At 45.2% G+C, this 19,490-nt stretch overlaps 1 protein-coding gene across 1 annotated transcript in view; it reads right to left on the minus strand.

The window, feature by feature from the left end:
• Nucleotides 1-19,490, minus strand: part of OLFML2B (olfactomedin like 2B) — a 631,699-nt gene that overhangs the window by 210,337 nt on the left and 401,872 nt on the right. The window contains exons 3-4 of the mRNA XM_073557967.1: nt 17,907-18,014; nt 15,392-15,562 (exon numbers count right to left, since the gene is read on the minus strand). Of these exons, the coding sequence (XP_073414068.1) occupies nt 15,392-15,562; nt 17,907-18,014 (279 nt within the window). The remainder of the gene's footprint in view (nt 1-15,391; nt 15,563-17,906; nt 18,015-19,490) is intronic.

A 19,490-nucleotide genomic window follows, 5' to 3' on the forward strand; every position in this document is an offset into this window, starting at 1 on the left:
TCCTATCCCTGTCAGTTATACTCTTGCCCTTGGCATAGTGTGGTGACCCCTGAGTGTGTTTTTGCTGTGTTCTGGTTGCTTGATAATCTGTGAATGACTCGGTCTGTTCTCTGGATATTGCTTTGGATTCTGCTTGGTACCTTCTATGTCTGTTTGGTTTTGACTGCTGCTTGGCCCTGACTATCCGCTCTCTCTCATCCTTGGTACGTTACGGCTATCTCTGTGTATGAACCCCGTTTTGCCTGACTCTGAGTAATTCTGTATAGTCTTTCCATCTCACTAAGCAGGATGCTAAGCCCCGCCCCCTAGCAGTCACATGACCGTAGGTCCCATGTCTGCTTGCTAAACTTCAGCATCCACAGGTCCTGTGCATCGGTACTTTCTGGCTGTACCTGACCCCGGTACCCCTACAGTGCGGGTGAGTCCCTGCTCAGCGGAGGCTGCACGCCGGTGCTGACAGGATCCTGACACTCAGGACACGCGCACTGGCTCAGTGAGCAAGGACAGTGCGGTGTTCCTGACATTATAACTGACCATTAAGTTTTTTTCTTTTTTTTTTTATTCTCTGCTGAGAAATATGGATCCCATACAATCTCTTGCTGAGCAAATGAAAAATCTGAGTCAGATGTTACAGGGTTTATCTCTGGAGCAGCAAGATCTGGCTCGTTCTCAGCAGCAGGTTTCTGAGACAGTGCAGGGGGCTTTAGCTGCTGGGTCTCTGGGGCTGGGCGAGTGATGTTGCTTTGGTGTCCCCAGAACCACCTGTTAAACTGCCTGATTTTTTTTCTGGGAACAAAAAGGAGTTCAGGGTCTTCATGGAGGGGTGCAAACCCTTCTTTAGTTTGAGGCCACGTTCCTCTGGGGATGAAAGTCAGAAGGTAGGGGTCATTATGTCTCTGTTAAGAGGGTCCCCACAAGCTTGGGCTTTCTCCCTTCCTCCCACTGCCCCTGAGAGAGTGTCTGTGAATGCGTTTTTTGAGGCCCTTGGGCACATATATGATGAGCCGGACCGAGTGCGATTGGCAGAGGACATGGTGATGAGTGTCTGTCAGGGGAAACACTCGGCTGAGTGGTTTTGCACAGAATTCTGCCGCTGGGCCGCAGAGGTCTCTTGGGACGCCGCCGCACTCCGAGGACTCTTTCGCAGAGGCTTGTCCGAGCGGTTACAGGATGCCATGGCATTACATCCCCCACCTAACTCTCTCGAGGACGCCATGACCCAGGCCATCCAGATGGACCGCAGGCTGCGGGCCAGGGGGGTGATGCAGGCGGAGACTCCATTGTTCCCTAGTGGAAAAGAGACTGTTTCTGTACCCATGGACGTAGGGGCTCTCTCCCTGAAGGAAAAGGAGAGACAGCGCTGGAGAGAAAAGCAGTTATGCTTCTACTGTGGTAAAACGGGACATTGGAAAAGGGAGTGTCCTGATTGTCCATCCTCAACCCGGTAGACGGGAAATGACTAGGTCTGGGTAGTCAGCGGGGAGACTACTCAGACCCTCAGGTACCCTTTTCCTCATTTTATAAGGTGTTGCTTCATGTGGAACTGTTAGTGGACGATTGTTGTTTTCCCTCTACAGCTTTCGTGGACTGCGGATCATCCATCAATCTCATTGACTCCCAATTGGTCACACGCTGTAAGATAGGGACAGTTAGACTTAAGGTTCCGATCAAAGTGGTGGCCATTGACTCCTCCCCCTCACTAAAGAGGGAATTCTCTTTATGTCTGACTTGTTTTCACTCAAAGTGGGCGCTACCCATGTGGAAAAATTAAGTTGTTTGGTTCTGGACAATCTACCAGCAGGATTGGTGTTGGGCATGCCCTGGTTACAACGCCATAACCCAGTCATTAACTGGAAAACGGGGGAAATTGTTCAGTGGGGGTTTAATGATTCAATGTTATGTGATAAGTCTGCACTATTGGTTGAACCTGTTAAATCTGTATCTGTGTCATCTGTCGAGCTGGAAGGAATTCCGGAGTACCTGAAAGAATTTGAAGATGTGTTCTCTGAAAGCGAGGCCGAGACGTTGCCGCCATATAGACCCTTTGACTGTGCTATTCAGTTAGTCCCGGGGGCTAAGTTGCCTAAAGCCCGTCTGTATAATTTATCTGGCCCTGAGCGCTTGGCCATGAAAGATTACATTGCTGAGAGTCTTCGCAAAGGACACATACGTCCCTCAGACTCACCAGTGGCGGCAGGGTTTTTTTTTGTTAAGAAAAAAGATGGTGGTTTACGTCCCTGCCTCGATTTTCGTGAGCTGAACAAGATTACTGTACGAAATAAGTACCCCCTTCCATTGATTCCCGATTTGTGTAACCAACTTTCGGGGCAAAATGGTTCTCCAAACTCGATCTTCGGGGGGCATATAATTTGATAAGGGTTCGGGAGGGGGATGAATGGAAAACCGCGTTCCTCACGACCGAGGGACTGTTTGAAAATTTAGTTATGCCGTTTGGTCTTACCAATGCCCCAGCTATATTTCAGAATTTCATCAACGTGGTATTCTTGGATCTCATTGGTCGTTTTGTTGTCATTTACTTAGACGATATTCTGATATACTCACACGACAGTCAATCTCATCTGAATCATGTACAAACCGTTCTCCAAAGACTGAGGGAAAATCATCTGTATGCCAAATTGGAGAAATGTGTGTTTTTTTTGCAAGAATTGTCTTTTTTGGGATTAATTGTGTCCTGTGAGGGTTTTCGCATGGACCCCAAGAAGGTGCAGGCCATTGCGGATTGGGTGCAACCCTGAGACCTTAAGGGTCTTCAGCGCTTCTTGGGGTTCGCCAATTATTACCGCAAATTTATTCGGGGGTTTTCACAGGTGGTCAAAGCACTCACAGATCTTACTTGTAAAGGTGCGGATCTGAGAAACTGGTCCTCGCTCGCAAAAGAGGCCTTTGCGACCCTGAAAAGAAGCTTTATGTCTGCTCCTGTGTTAGTACAGCCAGATCCGTCCAAACCATTCGTCGTGGAAGTGGACGCCTCTGAGGTGGGGGTGGGGGTGGTGTTTTCCCAAGGGCCTGCCACTCTAACCAACCTCAGGCCATGTGCTTCCTTTTCCAAGAAGTTCTCTGCTGCGGAAAGAAATTACGACGTAGGCAATAGAGAGCTTCATGCAGTCAAATTGGCGTTTGAAGAATGGAGGCACTTTTTGGAGGGGGCCAGTCACCCGGTTACGGTGATCACGGATCACAAAAATTTGTCATACATTGAGTCTGCTAAAAGAATAACGCCCAGACTGGCCCGTTGGTCACTTTTTTTTTCCCGTTTTCAGTTTACGATTACATTTCGTCCAGGGTCTAAGAATGTCAAGGCTGACACCTTATCGCGCAGTTTTCAGCCGGTGTCGCCCCCTGAGCCACCGTCTTCCATTCTTCACCCTGGGGTTGTAATAGCAGAGGTCTCATCTGAATTGGAACGGGAGATTCAGGGGGCCCAGTCGGACATAAAAAAATTCATTGCTGGTTGTGGGGTCTGCGCTCGTTCTAAAAGCTCTCATAGCTGGCCGGCAGGGGAGCTGATGCCCTTGGCAGTGCCCGAAAGACCATGGACTCACTTATCCATGGATTTTGTTACCAATCTCCCTCCATCTAAGGGTAATGCAGTGGTATGGGTAGTGGTGGACAGGTTTTCTAAGCAGGCTCATTTTGTACCCCTGTCCGCACTACCGTCAGCTGAGACGTTGTCCAGGTTGTTTGTGCAGCATGTGATCCGGTTGCATGGGGTACCCCTGAATGTGGTGTCTGATCGTGGTGTGCAGTTTGTGGCTAAGTTTTGGCGTGCTTTCTGCAAAAAATTAGGGATGTCTCTGTCCTTTTCTACTGCATACCATCCTGAGAGCAATGGTCAGACGGAGCTCACTAACCAGTCCCTGGAACAGATCCTCAAGTGTCTAACCTCTGCTAGACAGAATGACTGGTGCGATGCACTGCCGTTGGCTGAATATGCCTTCAATAGTCGGGTGAGTCAATCCACAGGTATGACTCCTTTTTTGATCAATTATGGGTTCAGTCCTCATTTTGGTGAGTCTTCTCGTCTGGACTCGGGGTGTCCCGGGGCTGAGGGCTCTGTTCAGCGATTACAGAATACGTGGGCAGAAGTTCAGCGGAGTATATCTAGGTCTCAGGGCAGGTATAAGTTCTTCGCAGACAGGAAACAAACACTAGGGCCCACGTTTCAGGTTGGAGACAAGATTTGGCTCTCCACTCGAAACATTAAGTTGAAGGTTCCTTCAGCCAAGTTGGGGCCCAAATTCATTGGCCCATTCAAGATTGTGGAAAAAATCAATCCAGTGGCGTATAGTCTGTGCCTTCCACCCTCTTTCAAGATCCCTAACGTCTTCCACAAATCTCTACTGAAACCTTTTGAAGCAGTCCGGGGAGACTCCGAGTCTGCTGCTTCTCCTGTTTTGGTCGAGGGGCAGGTGGAGTACGAGGTTGGTCATATCGTAGATTCCAGGTTGGTACGGCGGTCGGTACAGTACCTGGTTCATTGGAAGGGGTATGGACCGGAAGACAGGTCCTGGGTACCGGCCCGGTTGATGCATGCTGATCGCCTGGTGCGGGCTTTCCATGCTAAGTACCCGGGCAAGCCTGGGGGTCCAGAGGCCCCCCGTTGAGAGGGGGGTACTGTCATGATCTCAGTGCGGGTTTGACTCGCACACGTGGGGTTAATGTCTGGAACCAGTGCTGATGACTGGCATTTCTGGGGTTAAAGGTTGTGATCCCGGTGCAGGCTTACCTGCACACCTGGGGCTATGATTGTGGCCTGTCCCTGGTTCTGGGAGAGGCTTCTTATAGCCTCAGGATGCTCCCATCCCTGTCAGTTATACTCTTGCCCTTGGCATAGTGTGGTGACCCCTGAGTGTGTTTTTGCTGTGTTCTGGTTTCTTGATAATCTGTGTATGACTCGGTCTGTTCTCTGGATATTGCTTTGGATTCTGCTTGGTACCTTCTATGTCTGTTTGGTTTTGACTGCTGCTTGGCCCTGACTATCCGCTCTGTCTCATCCTTGGTACGTTACGGCTATCTCTGTGTATGAACCCCGTTTTGCCTGACTCTGAGTAATTCTGTATAGTCTTTCCATCTCATTAAGCAGGATGCTAAGCCCCGCCCCCTTGCAGTCACATGACCGTAGGTCCCATTTCTGCTTGCTAAACTTCAGCATCCACAGGTCCTGTGCATCGGTACTTTCTGGCTGTACCTGACCCCGGTACCCCTACCGTGCGGGTGAGTCCCTGCTCAGCGGAGGCTGCACGCCGGCACTGACAGGATCCTGACACTCAGGACACGCGCACTGGCTCAGTGAGCAAGTACAGTGCGGTGTTCCTGACAGCTTGGCTGTGTCGTTTAGCAACTTTGGTGACACCCTGTATGTGTTCTATGGGAGTGCTAGCATCCCCGACATTAAGTTCATTCCACCTGAAGGTAGTGGGTGTATTAGATCCTTTGGGAGCGGCTTTCATCGACTTTTGATGAGCGAGTATCTCATCATCTAGGATGTCTTCAGGATCAAGGCTGTACAGTTGAGCAACTGAATTAAACTTGTAAAGCTAGATCGGTGCATCACTCAGGTTGATTAGCCGTACTGGTACTCTACCGTTTGAGACAGTGATGATACTTCTGGCAGCTTTTACCAGGGGCTGTCCTTCAATTGGGATGGAGTCGAGAAGTGCTTCATAGTCTTCATTGTTAATTCCTGGTTGGGCTTGGCACCAGACTAAAGTCTCGCTGTTGGCCAACAAGGCAACTGGTCGTGCGTCGGTGATACGCACACGGCAGATATCACCTTTACAGTTGGCAAACTTCTGTTGGGTGCAGAGTACTTTGATCGTCCATTGAACAGCTTTCCTGTAAAAGGGGGAAGCAGAAGGGAGAGAAGCATGCAAGGCAGCAACCAATTCAGGAAACACATGACACATAACATTCATGCCTAGCACTACTGCTGTTGCATCTCCCTTAGCCTCAGTAACAATTACACCTTGACCTGGTAACTTACGATCCCCAATTTGGATGATGGGTTCCCAGTAGCCTAGCTGGGAAACAGATTGACCATTACTTGCAATCACACGTAACTTCGCTTTGCCCACTGGATTCAGATATCATAGTCCCAAATCTTCTCAAAAGTTCAGCGGTCAATGGTGGTAAATTGTGAACCAGTGTCTAATAAAGCTTCCAAGGGTACACCATCAATACATATGGTTATATATAGGCATTTGGAGACAAACCGGGAGACCCATTGTGATGGTCCCTCTGGGCCTTTGGATTCACCTCCCGAGGGGCGGCCCTTGGCCTCAGGGGTGACCCGTTTAACTTATAGCATTGATACTTATAGTGCCCAGGATGCTCACAATAAGTACAGTAGACACAATCTCCAGATGGAAGCCCTCCAGCACCTGGACGACTAGAACGTGGTTTTGGGGACACTGCCAGACTTACGGATGACTTGCGTGGTGCAGGGGACTGGCTTTTTAGTTCCTTTAAGGCTTGGCATAGAGAGTCAAGGACTTGGACAAGTGCATCTGTGGTCATAGGAGTATGACCGAAAGTAGGGGCTGGCACGTACTGTGTGGCCTGCATAAATGGAGCGGGTGAAGGTAGAGATTCAGTGGATATTCCGGAAGCCAGGTCTAGAGAACAAGGAGCAGGAGCATATCTGGGACAAGGTGAGTCATTACCCACTACCCGCAAGGCTAGAGCTTTAAAGTCTAAGAAAGTCATGTTGGCGTTTTGTGCTGCTAGCATGCGGGGTTGATTTTGTACAAGTCTGGAATCCACACCTTCAATGAATCTGTCAGTGATTATGTTTTCTGTAGCAGCAGGATCTAGTTTGTCTATTTGCTGTAAAGCCCTGTTTGCAGACTGAAGGGCTAATGCGTAGTCCCGGAGGGTCTCACCTGGCTCCTGACGTTGGTTGTAAAATGTTAGAAGAACCTTGGTAGGCGACTGGCGCTCAAATTATTTTCTCAGGCGTGTGAGGATCTGTTCTACGCTGGTCTTTTCAGTACATGGCCAAGAACGGACTTCTTCAACCGCTGGACCTTCCAGCTGACCCAGGAGAAGATGTACCCGCTGATGGGGAGAAAGTGAGAAGAGTTCAAGAGTATACATTAGTTTTTCTTTGAACCCAGCAAGTGTATGGGGATCTCCTCTGTAGATTGGGAGACTAGAGGTTCTTATGAAGAATAGCATGCCAGTGACCATGACAGGGGCTGGAACCGGGTTGTCGGCATTAGCCTGTGAAACTGGAACACTAGCTGATGACGATGATGGTGTAGAGTTAGTGGACCCTGCCTGGTCATTATCAAGAGGGTCAGATATTTTGGTGTTAATACCGGTACTGTCTCTTTAAGAATAAGGACGACACTGTAACTTGAAGGAATGCACAATTATACAGCAACACAGCTTGTGAAATGGAAGGCTTTCCCTCTTAAATATAGCACTGCTGGAAGCGAGAATTTGCACTTATCTGTATAAATTGGGAAGCAGGAGAGGAGAGAAGCTATTACAGAAGTCGGTCACAGTGTGTGCAAAACAGGCAGGCACCGTCCAGCCGTGAGAAACACAATGATCACAGTTCTTGGCTTCACGCACAAATACAAGCAGCAGCAAGACAGTCTTTAGCAGTATTCACTAGCAAGATAGAGGTTAAAGAGCAGTGCTGGTACTTGTAGTGCAGTAACAGTAAATAGGCACAGAGGAATAAATCCTGTTTGTGACGCCATATTTCAGCCTTGTAATGACCAGGCCAAACATTCCCTGCTATCCACCCCCACACGGTGTCCACAGCCAAAGGAATTATGACACACACCAGTCTCGGGGATAGCAGTTGCTTTTACTTCAGCAGGAATGGGTAATATTACTTGGAACAAATAAGGAACAGTCTCTCATGGGTAGTCTACAGCAATTACAGTTCACACTTAGATACTGAGATGTGATTGGGGTCTGGAGCTTTTAGAGCACTGGACAGTGTCTTCTGGTATTTTACAGAAGGAGGTAGATGCAGCAATTAGAGGTTACAGACCTGTACTTTGGGTTAGCTCCACAGTGTGTCATGGCACATACACAAGTACTTATAGGTGAATGTAGAAACTGGGGTGAATCCAGTCAGAAATACTTTAGATGTGGTGAATCCTGTAAGAAATATTTTAGATGTGGTGAATCCTGTCAGAAAGACTTTAGAATTATTTCTGTACAGGTAAGAGGGAACTCAGGCTTTTAGGCCTGCAGGAGATCTTGAGGTAAAAACATCCTCCATGTGTCTTCTGCTCTCCCTGAAGGCATCCCTCAGACAAAATAACATTCTAGACTTGCCTGGAAAACAGCTCCTCCTATTGACCATGTGACTCGGAGATGGCCAATAGGAGACAGAATTCACATCTCAGATCCTTACAAAACAATAATTGAGTCATTGTACACTTTCACCATTAGATGACGACAGAACACAGCAAATGAGAAATGCATTGCATCTAAAATGGAGGTGACTAGAAATGGAGACTTACAGCTCACAAATAATGTTGAGGGCCAGTTAGAGAGAGAGCAGTTGTGTACAGAAGCTACTCACAATTCAGTATTACCTAAAGGGACAGACACACTCTGAACTGGGTCATTACAGGAATACTTCAACTGTAATAGACAAAATCTAAAATTAATCCAGAAAATCAAATTGTATGATTTTTAAATAATTAAACTGCATTGTATTGCATGAAACAATTATTTGATCACCTACCAACCAGCAAAAATTCTGGCTCACAGACCTGTTAGTTTTTCGTTAAGAAGCTCACCTACTCTGCACTCATTACCTGTATTAACTGCACCTGTTTGAACTCATTACCTGTATAAAAGACACTTGTCCACGCACTCAATCAATCACACTACAACCTCTCTACCATGGGCAACACCAAACAGCTGTCTAAGGACACCAGGGACAAAATTGTAGACCTGCAGAAGGCTGGGATGGGCTACAGGACAAAAGGCAAACAGCTTGGTTATAAGGCAACAACTGTTAGCACAATTATTAGAAAATGGAAGAAACACAAGATGAATGTCAATCTGCCACAGCCTGGGGCTCCATGCAAGATCTCACGTCGTGGGGTAAGAATGATTTTGAGAAAGCTCAGGAATCAGCTCAGAACTACACTGGAGGACCTGGTCAATGACCTTAAGAGAGCTGGGACCACAGTCTCAAACATTACCATTAGTAACACACTACGCCATCATGGATTAAAATTTTGCAGTGCACGCAAGGTCCCCCTACTCACACTAGTGTGAGGTGATGGGGAATATGCTACTGACCATCACCTACCATTAACTGTTTGCATTTAATTTGCAGTTGCTGTTCTATTTTGTTAGTAATGTATATTGAAAATACATTCAGAAATCTGTTGCCTGCAGTACTAATCACTGGCCACAGGCAGCCACTGTTTCCCCTGTAACTGTTTGATGACTCTGGCTTAAACTGGTTTGTGCAGGATTTTGAATCTGAGGTGGTGACTCCAGTTCCTTGAGGAAAAAATAAAAGCAGCTATTCTGTTGGCATAGACCTATGTTAAATGGACTCTGTCCCGCTGGTTTGAACTGCAATTTTGACCGAACCAGACAGAACTCCATTCTAGGGGGCAGTGTATACAATGGGGAGGAAGTGATTGACAGGAAGGGGTTGATTCGGCAGCCATCTTGAGAGAGCTTGGTGTGATCTGGAAGGAGAAGAACATGTGACGTCTCCATCAAGCGCCTTCCGCGGAGCCAAAATCCCCAGGATCCGACATCTGTGACATACCGGGAGGACCCTCCAGCAAGTCAGCGGTGGTGCCAAGAACCAGTTAGAAACATGTCATTCCTTGGCCAAAAAGGCATCCTCTAAGGCTACTTTCACACATCCGTTTTTTTAAATCCGCAACGATGCACCGAAAATTGTGAAAACCGGATCCGGAAATGGATCCAGTTTTTTCACATAGAATGTAATGATCGCCGCATCGTGCCGGATGGACATGCGGCGCCTCCGGGTTTTGCCGGATACGGCAAACATGCGCCATCCGGCGTCTGCAAAAAACGTTGGCTGCAACGTTTTTTTGCAGCGCCGGACCGGCTTTTTCAACAGCGCATGCCCGGGCACTGTGAGTTTTAACCCCACAAGTGACCGGCGCGCATCTCTCTCTCTCTCCCCCTCCCCTTCTCTCTCTCCCTCTCTCTCTCTCTCCATACGCTCCATACCTTTCTTTGGCTGGCTCTCCCGTCCCCCGCTCTCTCTTTGGCTGACTCTCTCATCCCCCGCTGTCTCTCTGGCTGCTCTTTCGTCCCCCGCTCTCTCTTTGGATGCTCTCTCGTCCCCCGCTGTCTCTCTGGCTGCTCTCTCATCCCCCGCTCTCTCTTTGGCTGCTCTCTCGTCCCCCGCTCTCTTTGGCTGCTCTCTCGTCCCCCGCTGTCTCTCTGGCTGCTCTCTCGTCTCCCGATCTCTCTCCGGCTGGCTCTCTCGTCCCCCGGTGCTGCGGCTCCTTTAAATGCCCTCCAAGCCGCATCAGGCGCCGCATGTACATCCGGTGTCACCGCTGCAGGCCGGATCCGGCCGCCCGGCTTTTCGCCGCACTCCGCCGGACCCCTGACACCGGATGTGTGAAAGAGGCCTAAGCCGGCTCATCTCTGCATCAAGATACGATACAGCAACCAGACACAGGTCGGTAAAACCTGAGCTCAGGCCCAGTTTGGCGCCAAACTCATACAGGCAGATACAGGTACTTGAATGCATCAGTGCCCATCAAACTCAGCTTGCTGAACTACTAATGACTTACAGAGACTACAGTATTAAAGGGGATCTACCGAAGTATGCAGAGATGATCTGAGGAGCGGTCCATTGCACTTTAAATTGAATACGAAGGTGTATAATTCAATGAATTGGGTCTACCTACGGGGTTTAGAGTCATCTTTTTAAGTCGGTAAGCTAGTGTGCTGCATCACTAACCCTGGCATTCATTTGATTCTTCCAGTTTTCCAGGTAAATGCTCAGTAGCTCCTCTAGATGGGTGCACAATTAAGTAAATAATAATAATGCAGTGAACATTTCCATGCCTACTGAGTGACGCCGCAGAGTGGTCCCAGTTAGTTCTGACCGAGTGTGTGTTAATTCACCTGTTACATTTTGTTGGTTGGTGAAAGCGTAATCAGTCTGAGTTTAACAGTAAAAGTTCATTTGACAAATTTATTGTTTACTGCTTTCCTTGTCCACGGCTTCGCTGTATCCTGGGGAGCCCACCCTGGTCCACAGTTTAAATCAGCACATGTCCAGGCCTGTTTGAAGTTCGACAATGTCCATCCCGATGATCCAGAGGAGGCAAGGGAGAATGTCATCTGGTTATGAGAGAACAAATCACCATGTTTGGAGAACGAAGGATGAGTAAAACCCCATGGACACCCTTTTAACCATGAAGCATAGTGGGGGAAACCTCATACTTTGAGGGTGCTTTTCTGCAAAGCGTATAGGATGACTGCACCGTATTAGATGGAGTCATGTATCACAAGATTTTGGCCAACAATCTCCTTCCCTCAGTAAGAGCATTGAAGATGGGTCCTGGCTGGGTCTTCCAGCATGACAATGACCTGAAACACACAGCCAGGGCAACTAAGAAGTGGCACCGTAAGAAGCATTTCAAGGTCCTGGAGTGGCCTAGCCAGTCTCCAGACCTGAACCTAATAGAAAATCTTTGGAGGTAGCTGAAACTCAATGTTGCAACAGTGACAGCCCCGAAACCTGAAGGATCTCAAGAAGATCTGTATGGCGAAGAGGGCTAAAATCCCTGCTGCAGTGTGTGCAAACTTAGTCAAGAACTACAGGAAACTTGTGACCTTTATATTTGCAAACAAAGGTTTCTGTACCAAATAATAAGTTCTGTTTATTATCATGATGATTTAATGAAATCAAATGCAAATTAATTATGTAAAAAAACATATAATGTGATTTTCTGGATTTTTTTAAGATTCTGTCTCTCACAGTTGAAGTGTACCTCTGATAAAAATTACAGACCTCTCCATTCTTTGTAGGTAGGAAAACTTGCAAAATCGGCAGTGTATCAAATACTTATTTTCCCCACTATAGCGATCTGCTGCACTGAATACCTTCTCTGACAGTATTATGGAAGATGGACAAGACAGTACGCCAATGGCTAATTTGTCCAGTTCTTGCCAATGTTCTATTCTGCTTACCTAGAAGACCATGAGGTTAGTTTATCTGCTATTGAAAGTACACAGTTTAGGCACAACTGAATCTAGTTTATCAGACAGTACATTTTTGTTTGCTGATGTGCATCAGATTGGTGTGGTAGATGATAAAACATCAGTTTGATCATGTCATATACATAGGGCCGCCATCAGGGCATTACTGCCCTTACTGGCATATGGGATCCAGGGAGCAGAGGAAGCACGGACCAAACCCTCTTCTCTGCTCACTGGGTGTCAGGGGCAGGATCCGGCTGGTTCAGTAACTGAGTGTGCTTCCTCGGACACACTTTCAGTTAAAATCTATTGCCATGCAGGAAGCCAAACACAGGCTGGCAGCAGGTGTAGGAGTGCTCGTCGCCGGCGTATGACGTCATGTCAAATGGATGAGGGAGGGGATAGACGCTGATGGACTTTTTTAACTTTTTTTGTACTGAAAGGAGCAATATGGGGACAAGGTATGGGGAGACACATGGGGCAGGGTGGGTGATCATATGGGACACATGGAAGGTGATATGGGGCAGGATGGAGACAGATGGGGCAGGATGGGAGGTGACATGGAGCAGGATGGGAGGTGATATGGGGGAAGGATGGAGACATATGAGGCAGGATGGAGACACATAGGGCAAGATGGAGACACATGTTGCAAGATGGAAACACATGGGGCAGGATTTAGACACATGAGGCAGGATGTGAAGTCATAAGGTGCAGGATGGGAGGTCATATGGAACAGGATAGGAACAGATTGGGCAGGATGGGGACAGATGAGACAGGATAGAGACAATTGGGGCAGGATGAAAACATATGGGACAGGACGGAGACATATTGGAGAGGGTGGAGACAGATTTGGCAAGATGGAAACACATGGGGCTGGATGGAGACACATGTGCATCACATTCTTGTGGTGGATGATAAAACATCAGATCCATCATATACACAGGGCCGCCATTAGGGCATTACTGCCCTTACTGGCATATGGGAACCGGGGAGCAGAGGGAGCTCGGACCATTCTACCCTCTGTTCACTGGGCCTCAAGGGCAGAATCCTGCTGGTTTAGTAACTGAACGTGCATCCTCGGACACACTTTCAGTTAAAATCTATTGCCATGCAGGAAGCCAGTCAGCGGCCGGCAGCTGACATAGGAGCGCATGTCATCGGTGTATGATGAGGTCACATCAAACAGAAGAGGAGTACCCAGAGGAAACACACACAAACATGGGGAGAGCATACTAACTCCTTGCAGATGTTGTCCTTGGTGGGATTTGAACCCAGGACCCAGCTCTGCAAGGCTGCAGTGCACTACTGAACACCGTGCTGACAAATATATGATCTGTTGATGGTGTGGCGGTATTTGTTCCTTGTATTTGGTATTATTTGGTCTTTATGTAGCAGTAATATGTGGTCTAGTCATGGTGTGGCAGTATTACTGTGTTAGTTCCTTCTCCTGATTGGATGCACTGTACCATGTAATAGCTGTAAGGCAATTATGTGAAGCCCATATGACTGCACAAAAAGTCATCTGATCTTTGTCTCGCTGATGCAATTGTCTGCAATGTATGAAATGGCTGTGGCCATTTTATGCCATTTGCGCAATACAAATAGAATATTTCTGAATCTGCTGTTTTCAACTAATTCTTAAAAATTTATCAAGAATTCAATTTGATCATAATCAATTTGCTTATCTCTAAATTTATTTTCAAAACCCTGGAATTTAAAATAGTGTCCCACATTTATAAAAATGGTGTGCTTTGCACCAAATTGTTAATATGCTCACTTCAACTCTGTCACTCTATGCCTATTACATAATAATTTTGGCACACATTACACCAGAGCAACCTTATAGACTAGTTAAATACATTTACCAGTACTAGATGAGAGCAGGATACCAATGGGTGGATTGTCAGACATCAGTGTAGAATTTTCTGTGCAAATTGTTTTTTTTTAAATATGTTAGTTAGTATATAGTCCAATTTTGGAACAGTGGTAGAAAGTGATATGTCAAATTTTGCATGCAAATGTAGAATTTAGCTGAAATTGTACTTTTTCATGCATTTTAAAAATGCAGGAAGCGTGCAGCCGGCTTCAGAGGCACAATGGCATGTGGGAAAGAAAGTCACTCTTTGTCACTGGAGACTTCTGAAACTTGACAGTGTGCAGTGAACATGCTGTGATGATTGCCCATTGTTGCTGGAGCGAGAATGCGGCACATGACTGAATATATGCAATATGTATACAGTATATATCCGGCTTTCCTCAGTATAAATAAATTGAGAGATGCCTAGCAAGTCTAGTTAGAAAAAACAAAAATGGAAAACGCACATAGGGTGTATCATCTATTAAAAACACAACGGCACACCCAATCTGTTAGACTCACCTGCTATGGTTGTGTGAGTCACAACAAACTGGGAATCACTCACAAATGTATCTGGTTGTCGCTGGTTTCCCGCTGGTAATAGATGAAACAAATCCAAAAGGCAGAAAGAGGACGGGTTTAATAAACCACCGCGCTGACCAGAGAAACGCACCTTCCGCAGCAGATGTAATAAAAACTTCTTTAATGAGCCTACGCGTTTCGTGGCTTAAACCAGCCACTTCATCAGGGCAGTGGCTGGTTTAAGCCACGAAACGCGTAGGCTCATTAAAGAAGTTTTTATTACATCTGCTGCGGAAGGTGCGTTTCTCTGGTCAGCGCGGTTTATTAAACCCGTCCTCTTTCTGCCTTTTGGATTTGTTAGCAAGTCTAGTTGGCATATGACCCCATGTGTGAAAAACTTTTACTTGCAGTCATAAGACTGCTTATTTACACCGACAATACCAGGAAATCATGACAGTATGCACACTACACGCTGTCACAATTCAGATGTTTGAAGTCACATTAAGGCAAACTCTGGCAACCTTTTAACTTTGCTTTGTAATTCTTGACAACTGGCAGTAAACCATAGACTTGGCAATGGTTAACTTGATTTAGATAATGCAGCACTAGCATATCATGGCTCGGCAAAGTGGAGTGTTATGACAACCAGCTTTACATAGCTGAACAGCTTGTGCTACCTTACATTATCTGACCCCTCTTGAGTGAGATAGGACTCAATAACCTTGGCTACATCTGTAACCTAGTTTGCTTTCTTCATACATTTCCCATAGTAGAAGGAATGCATTATCAGCACACATTACATACATGTGTATAACTGAAGACTGCAGCTACATCTCTCTGTAGAATTGTACCAATATTCTGCAGGTTTTCATCAACAGTGACATTCTCCTTCTCTTTCTTATTCATTCCAGTCAGAATTTCATCCACGCTGTCCTTAATTTTCTCTTGCTGTTTTGTGATATTCTTAGAAATAACCTGTATCGCATAACATAATTTAAATTAATACTTTAATATATAGATGCTAAATTAGTTGAACCAAATAATTTAAACATTATCAGACCATGGGAGACAAGTTCTAAGGCCTCATTCAGACATTCGTTTACTGCTCGCATGTGAAGGGCGTCACAAACCCATCTGCGCCTCTGTCACATCACAGCGGGATGCCGAAGGGTTGGTATGGCAGCCGGGGGTCTGCAGAAGACCTCGTGCATGTCATTGCAGATGACATTCAAAGTAGGTGATCATTTATGTTACACATACCAGGGCTGAAGCGCTGCTATGTGTAGCACAAACGATCAGATGATTGCAACCTCAAGTCTCCTAAAGAGACTACTGAAGTCAGTGAAAAGTGTAAAACAAGTTTTAGTAAATATTTAAAAAATTAATAAAAATAAAATATAAAAGTTCAAATCACCCCCCCCTTTGGCTCCATTCAAAATAAAACAATGAAAAATTTTAAAAAATACACATATTTGATATTGCCAAGTTTATAAACGCCTGACCTCTCAAAATGTAAAAAGAATAATCCGATTGGTAAACGGTGTGCTGAAAAAAAAACAAAAACGCTAGAATTACGGCTTTTTGGGTGTCGCAACATTGCAGTAGAATGCAATAACAGGCGATCATAAAATTGTATCTAACTCAAAATGGAATCAATAAAATATCATCTGAGCACACAAAAAATAAGCCATCACCCAGTCCCAGATCCCAAAAAATGGAGACGCTATAGGTCTTGGAAAATGGCACCATTTTTTTTTTTTTGTTTAACAAACTGGACTTTTTTTCACCACATACCATAAATTAAATAGAACCTATACATGTTTAGTATCTGTGTACTCGTAATGACCTGGAGAATCATAATGGCATGTCAGTTTTAGCATTTCAAAAACATGGTAAAAAAACAACTAAAAAATTATTGTAGAGCTGCAATTTTTTTCATTTTCACCGCACTTGGAATTTTTTCCCCATTTTTCAGTACAATTTATGATAAAATCAATGGTACCCAAAACAGCCATATGGCCTGAATAGTAAAAAAGTTATGGCTCTGGGAAGAAGGGGAGTAAAAAACGAAAACACAAAAAAGGAGAATCCCAAGGTCATGAAGGGGTTAAAAACAGACAGCACATGAGTAGCACCTGCATGGCTTCTGTGTGCCATCCGGGATGTTTATGGACCTGTAGACTCCTCTGGGTCATTTTGAACCACAACTCCAATGATATTTTTCGTGGACACATGGCTCACAAAAAATATGGAGTGAACATGTACAGGTGCATCTTACAAAATTAGAATATCATCAAAAAGTTAATTTATTTCAGTTCTTCAATACAAAAAGTGAAACTCATAATTTATATAGAGTCATTACAAACAGAGTGATCTATTTCAAGTGTTTATGCTGATAATTATGGCTTACAGCCAATGAAAGCACAAAAGTCATTATCTCAGTAAATTAGAATACTTTATAACACCAGCTTGAAAAAATGATTTTAAAATCCGAAATGTTGGCCTACTGAAATGTATGTTCTGTAAATGCACTCAATACTTGGTCGGGGCTCCTTTGCATCAATCACTGCATCAATGCAGCGTGGCATGGAGGCAATCAGCCTGTGGCACTGCTGAGGTGTTATGGAAGCCCAGGTTGCTTTGATAGCAGCCTTCAGCTTGTCTGCATTGCGGGATCTGGTGTCTCTCATCTTTCTCTTGACAATACCCCATAGATTTTCTATGTGATTAAGGTCAGGCAGGTTTGCTGGCCAATCAAGCACAGTAATACTGTTGTTTGTAAACCTGGTATTGGTACTTTTGGCAGCGTGGACAGGTGCCAAGTCCTACTGGAGAATGAAATTTCCATCTCTAAAAAGCTTGTCAGCATAGGGAAGCGTGAAATGCTCTAAAATTTCCTGGTAGACGGCTGTGCTGACTTTGGTCTTGATAAAACACAGTGTACCTACACCAGCAGATGACATGGCTCCCCAAACCATCAATGCAGTTTTTATCTCTTTTGTATGTCATGCTTTGTTTTTGATAGTTCTTGGTATTTAGCTTTGACAAAACTTTATTGATATTCTTACGGTAGGTGCGGATTATATATATAAAAATGCACCTTAGGAATGTAGCCTAATTCTTACTTCTTAGGCCGAATTCACACATCCGTGCTTCATTGTCCAAGTATGGATCGTGGTGCATAGACTCCTTGCATCGAGTCAGGAGACCCACGACCATTCTGTGCATCGATGTCCATACTCTTGAAAACAAAAATCTGCAATGCTGTCTGCAGAATTATTTTCATGTCATACATACCACCTTTAACGTGTAAACTTACCTCTTCAAGTTTATCAACACGTCCAACAATTTTTGTAGTGACAGCATGCAGTTTCAGTAGATCTAGCCCATAGAAGGCCCCTTCCAACATTTCTATAATAGCGGAAAGCTGTTGAAGAAGATCACACAATAATATTATTAACATAGAAAAGCTGAAACGTATTGTAATCGGGCTGTCAATATGCTGCACTCCATAATGGTAGCGCATTACAGCGACAGGTCTGTCCTGCAAGCAGCCAAAAGAGCACAAGGTTTTTCCATTTGGCTGTTACAATTACTAAAAGAATACCCCAGACACACAATGGTGAAATCATCACGATTTGTTTTTTTTATGTCTTTTTTGGCTTGTGGATGCATTGCATTCATTTAAATCTAATAAATCAGTGTCGTATAAAGTTTGATAAATTTATCGCATCTTTCCTCGTTTTTCCACTTTTTATCACCCCCCCCCCAAGTGGCTTGAATTTGTGGACTTCTGAGTGACTTTTAAAAAAGTTGCAATTCAGTCATATTCATTACTAGCAAACAACGCTTTTTTTTAAGTAGAAAAAGAAGTGTAAATTAGCAAAACAATTCCACATTTTCTTTTGGAAACTAAGCCTTGAGATAATCCACACAAAAAGTATGAGTCCAGTGTGTGAGAGGAGCCCCCTTAACTCCACTTCTCCTGGTCTTCCCCCACCCTTTAGGTCAGTGATTGACATGTAGATGTTCATATGTGCAAAAACAGCAGCCATAGGCAGCGGGTGGAGATGGACAGAGGTGGAGAGCGCAATTCTCATAAATACATCAGACTGTGTCCTGTGTATTCTTCAGGCATTTTCTAGTGGTCAAACAACTACGGTACTAGATATGAGCAGTATGGACCTGTGGCTGTAATGTGCTGCCTGTACCTCATCAAACACATCAAAGGGTTTTGCATGACAATGCCAAACCTTGATCTTTCACTTCAACTTGCTGAATGTTTTAAAGTATTATTATTATTATTATTATTATTATTATTAATGCTATATCAACTAAATAAGTAATTTATTTGACAGTTATTGTGCTGAACTTCAGGGATTAAGAGATTCCTTCTGAAATTCCTTTCTTGGTCACCAGTCATGTTTTCCTGCCCCTGTATTTGGATGACATCATCATCACTGTGAAATGTAGTGTGTCTGGGTGTAAGGCCAAGATCACACATGCGAGAAACGAGTCTCGCATCTTGATACCCGGAACTCGGGAGTGGAGCGTGTGGCTGCATAGAAATACACGCAGCTGCACGCTCCGCTCCCAAGTGCCGGCGGCAGTGCCGGGTATAGACGTGCAAGACTCGTCCGAGTTTCTCGCATGTGTGATCCCAGCCTAAGGAAGCTGAATGGAGGCTGACCCTACTGTAATCTCGGAACTCAGCACCACACTTTCTTTTTGCTTTACAACAATGAACCAAATGAAGCAGAGAGGAAATACAAGGCAACATACAGGGAATATAAGATGTTAATGTGTAGACTGATGATGACAGTGCGTGTGTGTCATGTTTAATTTATTCTAAAGGGGTTATTCACACCTTTTTTATTTTTAATGATGGTGCAGCAGGGTCTTA

This window comes from Dendrobates tinctorius, unplaced genomic scaffold (genome assembly GCF_039654945.1).
Source record: "Dendrobates tinctorius isolate UK_male_01 unplaced genomic scaffold, ASM3965494v1 ptg000012l, whole genome shotgun sequence".
In the NCBI taxonomy this organism is placed as follows: domain Eukaryota; kingdom Metazoa; phylum Chordata; class Amphibia; order Anura; family Dendrobatidae; genus Dendrobates; species Dendrobates tinctorius.